The sequence below is a fragment of the Equus quagga genome, chromosome 21 (genome assembly GCF_021613505.1).
Source record: "Equus quagga isolate Etosha38 chromosome 21, UCLA_HA_Equagga_1.0, whole genome shotgun sequence".
Taxonomy (NCBI): domain Eukaryota; kingdom Metazoa; phylum Chordata; class Mammalia; order Perissodactyla; family Equidae; genus Equus; species Equus quagga.
In genome coordinates, this window is record NC_060287.1 from 39091414 (window position 1) to 39104297 (window position 12884).

Here is a 12884-nt window from a genome sequence, read left to right on the forward strand (position 1 = left end):
CTGAGTGGGCTCCCCTCTCCTGTGTGGGTACCCTGCCTCTGGGGGCACTTCTGGGGGTCTGCCTGTGGAGTGAGCCCCGAGATGACAGGCTACTGCCCCCTAGCTGACCTTGTCCTGAGCTTGCCTCCCCACAGGCCACCCCAGCCCATGATTCTCCTTTTGTCCCTCTTTCTATGGGCTGCTCAGGCCTGGCTCAGACCCCAGTTAAAATCAGAAGCCATTCCCCCAGCAGCCCCCACGAGGTGCGGCTTGTCCCTCTCAGGGAGGGTGGGCACATGGAGCAAATCCAAATACAGACACCCACTTGGATCTGAATTTCAGAATGGTAGTAATCGCTCCTTTAGTCGATGTTCTATGCGATATTCGGGAGACGTATACTTGAAGAGCATTCATTGTTTCAAACTTAACCGGGGAGCCTGCACTTCTGTCTGGCACTCTCGGCCACCCTCCCTGGACCAGCAGAGGCAGGGCCGTCACTGTAATCCCTGGGCCCAGACACACACAGGCCCCTGGCTACCCAGGGCAGGGACACGGCCGGGCTTCGCTGACAGCAGGCGTGCTGCAGTGGGGCCTGACTTGGAGGGAGGGGCAGATCCTCTTTCACAAAACATTGAGTGTAAGCACAGGGCGACGGGGAAGCGGGGCACAGCCAGGGAATTACCCCAGAGGACGTCCTAGCCCTGGGACTTTCTCACACAGGTGCCCTGGCCTGGCCCCAGACGCCCCGACCCCGACTCTCGGCTGTGCTCCTGGGGGAGGGGACATCCCTGTCTGAGGTCATCCCCAGCCTTCCCCGAGGCACGTGGCCCACTTATTGGTCTGAAGAAGGCTCTAGAAAAATCTGAGCTTTTGGCAATCAGGAGGGCCCTGGTTGCGGTCTTGGAATCACAGATCTGGTCTGGCCCGAGGAGGAGCAGGCTCGGCACAGGCTTCCTTTCTGGGGCTCAGGTCTCACGTGGAGCCCACCATGGGAGCCAGGACTTGGCTGGCTGGAGCTGCCACTGTGCCCCTGGCTATGTGATCTTGGGCAAAAATCACTGAGAATTTCAAGATAGAAACAGCACAGCGTTGAACCAAGTGTGCAGCCTTCCTGCGCTGAGCTCCTGGCTCCCATCCCGCAGAGCATCCACTCTCTGGGCAGGTGGGGTGTGGATAACGGAGAAAGCCTGGCCTTGCCACCACCCCGGGGTCTGCCCACAGGGCCTTCCCAGCCAAGTGTCTGGCACAGAGCCTTTCTCTTCCACCCAGAGGCCTGCCCGGTGGTGCTGGTGCCTACTCTCGTCCTCCTCCAGGTTCCTGGGGCGGGTGTCGTGTCAGACCCAGCAGCCATCCCAGGGAGGCAGGAGGCCCCCTCTCGGTGCAGGGTCAGGGGCCCTAGACATGGAGGAGCTGAGCGAACGCTGGTCCCAGGGAGACATCCCAAGTCCATCCTGCACCACGAGGCCAGCTGCGGTGCCCGGGGAGGCCAGCCTGGGCGCAGAGGCACAGGGCCCGGCAGACCAGCAGGGTCTCCCGTGGGTGCGGCAGTGGGGAGGAGAGGGGGAACGTGCCCAGCAATGCCCGTGATTCCTGATCTAACCCTACCCTCGCTGCTTTCATGGGTAAACTGAGGCCGGAGGAAGAAGCTCCCTGCAGAGGAGAGGCACCCTCCGTCTGCATGGTGACTAGGGACCCAAGGGCGCATCCCGCTGCGGTGGCAGAGCGAGTCCCACGGCCCAGTGACGCGCTCGCCCAGAGTCGAGTCCCCACCAGGAACGCGCAGACGCAGCCGAGCTTTCTGTAGAGAGCATCATAAATATATTTCCATAGAGACAGAATACAATAAATAGCTGGTACGAACATGGAAAACAGTGGCAAGCCTGTCCCGAGTCTGGGCTCGCCAACGGGGAAGGTGACGTAGGCCCTGCTGATTTTGAGGTAAAACTTTGTGTGAACTTTTCCTTTGAAGGGAAATCCCTGTGGGGCACCCAGATGAGCAGGGGCGGCTCTGGTCTTCCGCCTGACCGTCCACCAGCCACGGGGTCCGGCCACCACGGTTCCCGGGGCGGAGAGGTGATGGATGTCCCCGACTGCATAAGGGCCAGGGAGGATGCAGTGGAAGCCATGCTGCCTGGGCTCGTCCCCCTGGAGCTTCCAGGGTTCCTTGGCAGGGTTCTGGGGTGCGGCCAGGCAGGTCCTGTTCCTGGGGGCCCCGGGGCCATCACCCCGTCCTCAGCCTCAGGACCCGGGAGAGGGGCTCCTTGGCGCTGGAGTAGATGAGGTAGGCGCCGGCCGCGGTGCGGAAGGCTTCCCAGTCCCTGCAGCCAAAGGTCGGGAGGCTGTGCATGGCCACGAAGCCTTCGTATCCCTGCCACCTGCGGGGAGAGACACGTCAGCCGGGGGACAGGGACGGCCAAGCGCACTGGGGCGTCGGGGCTGCCCCCGGCCCGTAACTCCCACCCGACCCGGCTCTGTGATCCTCTCCCACTGGGCATGGCGTGGAGGGGCCTCTCATCCCTGGGCTGCACGAGCTCCCCAGGCTGCAAGCAGAAAGCTGGGCTGGCGGGGGCCTTCTCAGCCTGCAAAGAGGGAAACTGAGGCCCAGAAGGGGGAACTGCCCTGTCCTAGACCTTACAGCTCCTCACAACTATCCAGGATAAGAATGTCCTCGGGGCACCCCTGACAGGACGTGGTGGGGATGGGAGGGGGTCCTGGCAGTTCCAATGGGTAACTGCAGGGGCCGAGCCAATGTCCCTCCCCACCCCTGGGGGCGGGGTGGACAGTGAGGCAGGTGCCCTCAAACACACCCCCGTCACCACACACACGGGGATGGCCGCCTGTTTTTCAGTGAAGGAAACATGCTCCCTGCACACGGCTCGGCGACCCCATGCCATGTTAGGATGCCCCACCCGCCACCATCCTGCCACTGCACAGCAGCGGTTCCTAGATCTCGTCCTTCAAAAGGGATTTATGGACAGCTGGTTCCATTTTCACAGGGTGGAATCCCCAAAGCAGGGCCTGGATCAAAGACACGAACAGTTTTAATTTTCATGTTTTTCCACGTTACTTTCTAGAAAGGCTGGGGGATTCCTGTCCCCATGGGAAAGGGTCAGGACCCCCTCCCCCCACATATACACACACACCTGCCACGCGGCACGGTGGGTCGTTAAACAGCTTCCAAATTGGCATGGGGAAAATGCACCATCCTTGGGCTTTGAGAAAAACTTCTAACATGTTTATCCACATTTTTCCTTTTTTCTTCTGAAAATTCCCGTTCCTATCTTTTGCCCATTTTTCCAAATTTGAGAATATCCTTTATTAATTTGTAGGGGTTCCTTTTCTGCCATATGTGTGGTAAACAGTTCGTCTTTTGACTTTGAATAGGATGTCTTCTTCCATATAAAACTTTTAAATTTGGGTAGGCAGCTGGGGAAAGAGGCCCCCATGTCTTTGTGTAACTTTGAGGTTTTATAAGGTCATCTTAGCTTTTCTTCTGACATTTCTGTTGTTTAATCTTTTACACTTAGATCCTTATAAACTTTAATCCTGATAAAATTTGTTTTTGTATCTAATATGAAGCAGGGGTAAAGCTTTGTTTTCTTCCAGATGGAAAGAAAATTACATGAAATTATTTTATTAAGTAATGCATCCTTTTCTTATTGAATTGAAATGCAACACACATCATCACAGCAAAGGATCATAAATTACCGGCTCTCTTCCAGACTGTCTTCTATTTCTCTCATGTATTTGTTTATTTCTGGCAAAAATCAGCCCGCTTTATTTACATGTGGTCCGGGCCTCCGTCGCTATTCTTCCTTTTCAAAATTTTCTTGACCATCTTTGAAAATTTATTCTTTCACATGAAATTTAAAATTACTTTGTTATGTTGAAAAATTTACAGCAATAAATTAGAAAGTCTAAAGAAAATCTATGACTTTTCTAGTAAAATATAGATGACCAAAATTGTCTCAAGAAGAGATGGGAAACCTGATTGAACCAATAACCGTGGGAGAAATTGGACCAGCCGGTCAAGAGACATCACGGAAAAGGCACCAGGTCCAGATCGCTTTGTAACTGAATTTGACCTAATGGTAAAGAAAACAGATAAATCCTCCCGTTCAAACTATGCCAGGCCACAAGCGCAGGTGGAAGACTCTGCAGCAGGCTTCTATAGTCAGGCTCCATCTCAAACGGGACAGAGGTCAAGGCCCCAAAAGAAAACCACAGAACGATTTCATCCCCTGGTAAAGAGTCTGAAATCAGCCATAAACGGTCAGTAGCCAGTGGCATATTAAATAATTACACATCATCATTCAGTGGCCTTTGTCCCAGGAGTGCAAGGACACCTTCATGCCACTACTATCCAAGATTGTTCTGGAATTTCTAGCTAATTAAGAAGACTAGATAAGCGGTGGAAACATTAGCAGTGAAGAGGCAAGTTGCCTTTATTTGCAGATGTAACTGTATCCCCAGAAGGCTCATGGGATTCTTCAGAAAACTGTTAGAACTGACAAGATAATTTGGTTGGGTGGCTAGACACAAAAATTAATTGTCACAGGGCCGGCCCCGTGGCCGAGTGGTTAAGTTTGCGCGCTCCGCTTCGGCGGCCCAGGGTTTCACAGGTTCGGATCCTGGGCTCGGACATGGCACCGCTTGTCAGGCCACATTGAGTTGGCGTCCCACGTGCCACAACTAGGAGGACCCACAACTAGAATCTACAACTACGTGCTGGGCGGCTTTGGGGAGAAGGAAAAGAAAAAGAAGATTGGCGACAGATGTTAGCTCAGGTGCCAATCTTTAAAAAAGATTAATTGTCACATAAGCAGGTGGAAACGGAAATGAAAGATCCCAGCTGTGGTGCTTACAATAGTTGAAAAACTCCCAGAAATGAATTTAAAAAGAATGCCTCAGGGCCTGTAGGAGAAAAGGGAAAATTGCGCTGAAGGACACGATAAATGGAGAGACCTACCATCGTCTGATCGAACGCTGAATAGAATAAAATATCAATAACCCTCAGATTCGTGTGTCGCATACTGCATGACTGGCGGGTCAGCTGGCTAACCCCAGGGGCGTGACCCAGACTCAGCCTGCCTTCAGGGGCACCCAGCCCAGTGGCCTGTGACTCACTCTGAGCCTGGGGTCACCGTCAGGGAAGGTGAGCGACCCCAGGTGAACCAGGTGGTGAGGAAGGGCCCAGCCCGGCAGCTCCTTACCTGTAAATAATACTGTTGACTGAGAAGGTTTTCCCGTCGAAGGAGTTTGCAACCACTAGGAAATAGTCCTCTCCCACAGAGAAGAACTCCCAGTCCAGGGCGCTGAGGAGGAGGAAGCGGGCCCAAGTTAGGACGCGGGGCTCCCAGACGCTGCCAGGGAGCTCGGGGCGCCGGCTTCAGGCCGATTCTCCCCCGAATCCCAGGCCCCGGGGGCTAGGGCCCACCTCCAAAACCCACGGAAGGGGGAGCAACTTCCTCAGTCACATGGTGACTGCTCTATTCCAGGGAAATGCAAATCAGTCATTCACTTAAAATTTTTTTTTTAATTTTTTAATTGTGGTAAAATACATGTAATGTAAAATTTGCCTTTTTAACCATTTTTAAGTGTACAGCTCGATGGCATTAAGTCCGTTCACACTGTTGTGCAACCGTCACCACCATCCATCTCCAGAACTGTCTCATCTTCCCAAACTGAAACTCTGTCCCCATTAAACGCTAACTCCCCATCCTCCTGCCCCAGCCCCTGGTACCACCAGTCCACTTTCTGTGGATTTGACTCCTCTAGGGACCTCATATCAAGTGGAACCACACAGTGGTTATCTTTTGTGACTGGCTTATCTCACTCAGCACAATGTCCTCAAGGTTCATTCCCGTGGCAGCAGGTGTCAGGATTTCACTCCTTTTTAAGGCTGAGTGATATTCCTTTGTATGAATGGACCAGATTCTGTTTATCCCGTCATCCATCAATGCACACGTGGGTTCCAAGTGTGAACAGTGATGCTATGAACATGGGTGCAAAACTCTCACTTTGAAGAGGTTAAAATAATCAAGAGGAAAAGTCCCATGCTGGTGGTCACTCCCTGAGGGCGCAGCACCCCCTGGAGGCGGGAACTTGAGGACGCTGGCTGAGAGGTCACCCATTTGCCCCCGGCTCCCTCCCTGAGACCACCCAGGTGCCGACATAGCACGTTCCCCTGTGTTTGGAAGCCGGGGCTCTTACTGCTCACCGACGCTGCATTGTGTCTTAGACGAGAGCCTCCTGGACTTGCTAAGGGTCAGCCTGTGCTCAGAGATGGTCAGTTCTGAGAGATCTGACAAGCGGACTCTTGGAAGAGCTCCCCAGAGCCCCCGACCCTCTGAGGAGCCCACCTGGGCTGTCAGCCCTGGCTCACCATCGCCTCTCTGCTTACTGCAGGCCCTGTGCCCACTTTACAGATGAACTGAGGCTGAGGCCTTGCAGCAAGCAGGAGTCAGCCAGCTGCCAGAGGCCAGGCTGGTGCATCCCCGTCCAGTGGCCTCAGGGCTGTGGCCTGTTCAGGCAGCAGAGGGTCACCCTCCCTTGGTGGAGACTCACCTCTGGGTTCCTTCTCTGTGGGAACTGAGGGCGCTGGCCCAGAGCTGGGTGCTCACGCAGGACCCTGGGAGTGAGAGGGCCCACAGAGGCACCTGGGGACACACAGGGCAGGGTGGAGGCCAGTGGGGGTCCGGGGGCTCCCACTCCTTCCTTCTCCCATTGGCCAGGGTCATGTCTCGGGCCCCTCCCAGTGATGGCCAGTTATGACTCAGCTCCAGAGTGGTGGCCGTGACTTTGCTCACTGAGGAGTGGCCCTCAGAGCCCCGACCTGTGGGGAGCCCCCGCCTGTGGGGTGGGCCCTGGGCAGTGGGGCAGCCGTGTGGTTCTCGTGCATTGTCCCTCCAGTCGTAACAGGGTTCTAAAACCAAGGCCCGCAGAAAAGAAGTGAACAGCGAAGTTCTGACTCACACTGTCCGTGCCCTGGCTCCTCTCAGGGGCCGCCTCGGCTGGACCCGGGAGAAGGTAAGGGGTCAGCCAGGACTTCTGTTTGCCTCCAAAGCAGCACGACAGGAGTGACATGGACAGGAACCCAAAGTGTATTTTTATTCTTCAGAACCACACCATTTGGTCAAAAGGTAGAAACAACCCACATGACCATCAGCGGATGAACAGGTAAAGGGATGTAGTCTGTCCCTATGACGTACGTCATGTGGCCACGAGAGGAACGAAGAGCTGGCACCTGCCACGACGTGGATGGACCTTGAAAACATGATGCTGAGCGAAAGAAGCCAGACACAAAAGGCCACCTACTGTATACTCCACTCATCCGACACGTCCAGAAACAGGAAGTCCATGGGGACAGAAAGTAGACTGGAGGCCACCAGGGCCTGGGGGAGACAGGGCAGAGGGAGTGACAGCTAAAGGGCAGAGGGCTTCTTTTCGAGGTGATGAAAATGTTCTAAAGTTACCTGTGGTGCTGGCTGCACGTATCTGTGAATTTAATGAAAACCACTGAGTTGTAAAAAATAAACAAGCAAACCAACCGCACCGTTTGAAAGCAATTAGAGCCGAGATGACAAATACGAGCCACAGAACCAGTCGGCTGCCCTGAGAAGGTCCACGCCCCATTGGAGAGGGAGGTCACATCGCACCTCCAGGAGCCAGCAGACTTCTACCCGGAGCCCCCCGGCGCGTGGCTGCTGCCTGCTCCAGGCTGGCTCCCAGGAAGCCACGCGACGGTTCCAAAGGGCATCTCCGACACCAAGCCCAGCCCCGGCCTCGCCCCGACCTTCCAGCCCTCCAGCCTCAGCGGGTACCTGCAGGTGAGGACCTCCTGGAACTTGACGAAGGCCTGGGCGCTGACGTTCAGCTCGTAGATGACGGAGTTGATGACGTAGGAGTCGTTCTGTACCTGCATTGCCACGTCGTAGCTGTGGCTGTTGGCCACAGCCAGAAAGGTCCTCTCTCCGATGCGGAAGACCTCCCAGTCCGCGGCGCCAAACGTCTGGATGGAACGAGAAGGCGGCAGAGAGCACCCGTGAACAGACCCCTCAGCATGGCCCAGTGCGGCCCTGAGGAGAAGCATCTGCCCCACAGACACTGCCTGGGCACCCACCTGGTGCTCCCGGGCTGGCTTGGCTCACTCTCCCAGCCTCACCAACCACCACTCCCTTTTACGAACGTGAGTGCCAATGTGCCCATACGAAGAGCTCATCCGCGTGGAGTGCTTCTTAGCCATCTGTGCCTCCCACTCCCCCATACCCCAATGCTGCCCATCCTGCGAGGTCCAGCTGCAACAACACCTCTTCCAAGGAGCCCTCCCTGCTTCCTCCAGTCGTGCTCTGAACTTAGGAGCAATGTCTAGGTACCTCCTGTGTTTCTTACTGCACGCTGTCCCTGGCCTGAGGTTCTCCTTTGGCTCTATCGATAGTCTACCTCTGGGCTCCTGTGCAGGCTGTTCCTCTGTAAATACTGATCACCCTTGAGGGTGAGGTGGCATGGGGCCACAGGGCTGGATTTTGACACAAATGGTGAGCTTCGAAGCCTTTGCCCAGACCGTGAGCTGCACGAGCTGATTTGCACACGGGGTCCATGAGGAGGAAGTTTATGTCCAGGTATGGCCAGCATCTCAGGCATAATGGGGGGGGCGGTGCAAGGAGAAGGAGAATCCCAGAGAAATCCCAATCCAGGTCCCAGGCTGAGCCCCACAGGGAGAGGGCAGGGCAGAAATGAAAGGAGACACTTTCCTGGGGAAGAGGTGTGGGTGCAGGGAGAGGCCCCATGGGGTGGGGGTCAGTGTGGGAGAGGCAGAATGTGGCGGCTCCCTGTGGTGGGGGCCTGTGGCTGAGGGAAGAGAGTGTAAATGCTCTCAGGGGGCCCCGAGCATCAGCAGAAAGGGGGCTGAGTCAACTCGTCTGCTCCCATGGGCTGGGGAGGGCTGTGGAAGCCCCCCTGGTGGCCTTTGCGTTGAAACTGTCTTTGGAATTCTTGCTTCCTGGCTCTCAGGTTCTGATACTGGTGCGGAAACTCATACTAGACTCACCCTCCTGAGAGCGATTGTAAACTCTGGATGAAATACTTAAAAATGCATACAACTGCTGAAGGTTCTGGAGAGTGGCCGAGGGCAGGCAGAGACTGCAGGGGATGCGAACGTGCCCCCTGAACGCCTGTTTTCCTGCGTCTTCCTCTGAGGATGCTCATCCCATGGCAGGTGGGCATGGCACTCGAGTGGACACAGCAGGCTGGTTGGACAGGGACGCTGAGGTGAGAGTTTAAGGCTTCCAGAGTGTCTAGGAACAGAAGGGAATGTCCCAGAGAGGAGGGAGCCACAGCAGGGGAGCCCCAGGATCTCCTATTAACTTCTCTCAGGTCCTTGTCTGGCTGCTGAACTGCGCACACAGGGAGCAAGATTCCAGGGACCCAGAGACAGACAGCAGCTGAGAGGCTAACGGACCTGACCAGAGACTTCAGGAGCTGGGGAAACACCTGGCAAAGGTGACCTACGATCAAGAGAAGAAACAGCACATAGAAACAGGCTGACAGCATGCAAATACTGGAGGCAGCAGACAAAACTGGACTATAACCATGATAAGAATTTATAGGGAAATATGAATGAAATGAGCAATGAGATGGGAAAACTCACAGAGACAGGAAAACTCTAAAAAGAGCCAAACAGAAATCCTGTAACTGAAAACTATAATGTTTATACCCATAAATTTACTAGATGAGATCAAGAGCTGCAACCCAGAACAAAGAATCAGTGAACTAGAAGACAGACCAGGAGGAATTATCTGAATTGAAGCACAAAAAGGCAAAAAAAGATTACAATAAGTTAGAGCGAACAGGGCCTTGATGACCTCTGGGATAATACTGTGTGGTCTGATGGACATGGAATTAGGTCACAGAAGGAAAGGAAAGGAAAATGAGGCAGAAAAAACATTCAAAGAAGTGATGGGTAAAATTCTTCCAAATTTGATAAAAACACCAAACCACAGATCCGAGAAGATCAGAGACAGAAAGCAGAGTAACTACAAAAGGGCCATGTCTAATTTGATAAAAACACCAAACCATAGATCCGAGAAGATCAGAGACAGAAAGCAGAGTAACTACAAAAGGGCCACGTCTAGATACATCGTACTCGAAGAGCTGGAAAGAGAAGATGAAAAGAGAACCTGAAAAGCAGCCAGAGAGAAGAGTTACATTCAGTACAGAGAAACAACGACGCCACTGGTACCCGACTTCCCATCGGAAACAACGGAAGCTCCACGTCAACAGAAAGACATCTTCGAAATAACTGAAAGAAAGAATGGGAACTCAGAATTCTACAACCAGTGAAAATATCCTGCAAGCAAAAATGAGGTCATTTTCAGATAAAAGCAATAGAATGAATTGCCAGCAGACCTGCTTTCCTAGAAACACTGAAGAAAGCTACTAAGGCTGAAGGTGGGTTACGCCAGATGAGATCAGAATCCACAGGAAGGATGCAGAAGGGGGCTGGGAACGGTGAGTACGAGGGTGTATAAAGACGACAGCAAAAATCATGACTTATCATGGAGCTTATAACACAAGTAAAAGTATGAGTACATGTAGGCACAACAGCCTGATGGATGGGTAGGGATAAATGAAATTATATCATTGTAAGATTAGTACATTATATATAAAGTATAGTATTAATTCAAAATAGACTGTAATGAGTTAAACACGTATATTGTGATTACTGGAGCAACACACGAATACAACAAGAGGAGCTAGAATAGAGATTATCTATGTGACAAAGGACTTGTACCCAGAATATGTAAAGAAATTCCTACATAGCAGTAACAAAAAGGCAAAAAAATTAAACGTGGGCAAAAGACTTGAATAGACGTTTCACCGGTGAACCTATAGAAAGCCAACCAGTGATGAAGAGATGCTCACTATCTAGTCATCAGGGAATCGAAACTTAAAAACCACACGGTGATCCCACTTCACATCCAATGTGTAAAACTGAAAACACAGACAAAATCAAACACAGTCATGCACTGCATAAGGATGTGTCGGTCAACGATGGTGGCCCCATAAGATTAGTCCCATAGAGCCTAGGCGTGTAGGAGGCTATCCCCTCTAGGTTTGTGTAAGGCACTATGTGATGATCGCACAATGACGAAATCACCTAAAGATCCATTTCTCAGAACGTGTCCCCGTCGTTAAGGGACGTGTGACTATTTTGGCAAGGATGTGGAGTGACTAGAACTCTCCTACGTTGTTCGTGGGCGTGTATGAAATGGTACAACCGTTTTGAAAAACTATTTGGCCATTTCTTCAAAAGTTAAATGCAGATCTACCTTATGACCCAGAATTCCACTCCTAGGTTTTTACTCAAGAGAAATAAAAACAGATGCCCATGAAAAGCCTTGTATGAGATGCACACAGGTTCAGTCGTAATAGTGAAAAGCCGGGAACGGCTCTCAGGTGCTGTTTCCATCACCAGCAGAATGGCCAACAAACCGTAATGTATTCACGCAACAGGGTGCTACTCAGCAAGAAGGAGAAACACACCATATGCGTGTTCAACAGTCAACCACACACACAGTCTGACTCCATTTATTACAAATGTTTTAACAGGAAAAACTATTAAATAGTCACAGAAATCAACCATGGTGGCCTGGTGGGGACAAGGGAGCCACTGACTGCAAAGGGTCACTGGGGTCATTCTGGAAGTAAGGAAAATACCTGTTTTGATTGAGGTGGTGGTTAGAGGGCAGATATACTTGGAGTAATCAAACTTGGAAATCCGAACACTTTGTTGTGTGTATGCACAACAGAGTTCCCGAAAAAAACAGCGCTCCTTGCCCAGTGGACAAGGAGGCTGTTTCCTCCTCATCTTAAACCCTCCGGGGCTGGCCGAGTTGGAGGCCGGAAGAGGCACCCAGTGTGTTCAACGCCCACCCCCCACCCCCGGCAGGGCTCCGGTGGCACCTGGCAGCCTAAGGAGATGCTGCTCGGGAAGGAGGGTGGGCAAGGATGGAGTGCAGCAGGAAGGCGGAGGACGGGCTCCTTCAGTCCAACGGGGACGTCCAGACTCTCCAGTTGCTAGGAAGGCTAGTCGACCCCGCGCGTCTCAGGTCGTCCTGGCGGGGCAGAGCTGGTCACGCTGCAGAGGCAAGCCTCAGATCCTCTGACCACGTCTCTCCCTGGCGTCCCCCGTGCCCAGCGGAGCCTGTGCTCGGACACCTCACAGCTCCCACACGGGGGTCTGATGTGACTGCCCCTCCTGGCACTTCTGTGACCTCCTTTCTCCACCTGTAAATTCAGGACATGCTGCCCATCTTCTTGTCTTCTCATCTCCTGTGGCTCTGGGTGCCTGGCTGGCGGCTCCATGGCCACTTTGTAAATGGCTGCTGGACCAAGAACAAACTCTGGCCAGACGTGGCAGTGTTTTCTCACACCCAGAAGAGGGCACCATTGCCCAAGCAGCCCTGGGGCCAGGAGGTGAGCTGGGGCCTTTCTGGATTAGCGAGTCCTCTCCTCATTGAGGCTCTGTGAGGTGGCACTGTTCTGTCCCCCAGGGCCAGCCCACGACTGCCGAGCAGGATGCAGACACACAGGGCCTTCAGCATCATCGGTTCTGCGGCTGCTTCACAGAGGATGGTGCTTCAGGGCCCACACATGTGCGCAGACGACACACATACCAGCGCGACTCCACAGAAACCAAACAAGACTTGGCAGATTATTAGAGCATGGGCTCCTCCTGACCCCATGCTGAGGAAACCATGCCATGGGAAACCGCACATGCACATGTACACAGAAATGCACACGCCTGTGTGCACAGGCCTGCACACAGACAACCATGCACAGTGCACATGGGTATACACATGCATACACCTACACACACGTGTGTATACATACACCTGCACACA

General features: G+C 53.2%; 1 protein-coding gene across 4 annotated transcripts in view; it reads right to left on the reverse strand.

Moving 5' to 3' along the window:
• Positions 1-1835: 1835 nt before the first annotated feature.
• TSPEAR (thrombospondin type laminin G domain and EAR repeats) overlaps positions 1836-12884 on the reverse strand; it is a 166776-nt gene continuing 155727 nt past the window's right edge. For all 4 annotated transcript variants that reach the window (XM_046648168.1, XM_046648170.1, XM_046648169.1 and 1 more), the window contains exons 10-12: positions 7803-7990; positions 5193-5294; positions 1836-2354 (exon numbers count right to left, since the gene is read on the reverse strand). In XM_046648168.1, the coding sequence (XP_046504124.1) occupies positions 2201-2354; positions 5193-5294; positions 7803-7990 (444 nt within the window). In that variant the 3' untranslated portion in view covers positions 1836-2200. The remainder of the gene's footprint in view (positions 2355-5192; positions 5295-7802; positions 7991-12884) is intronic.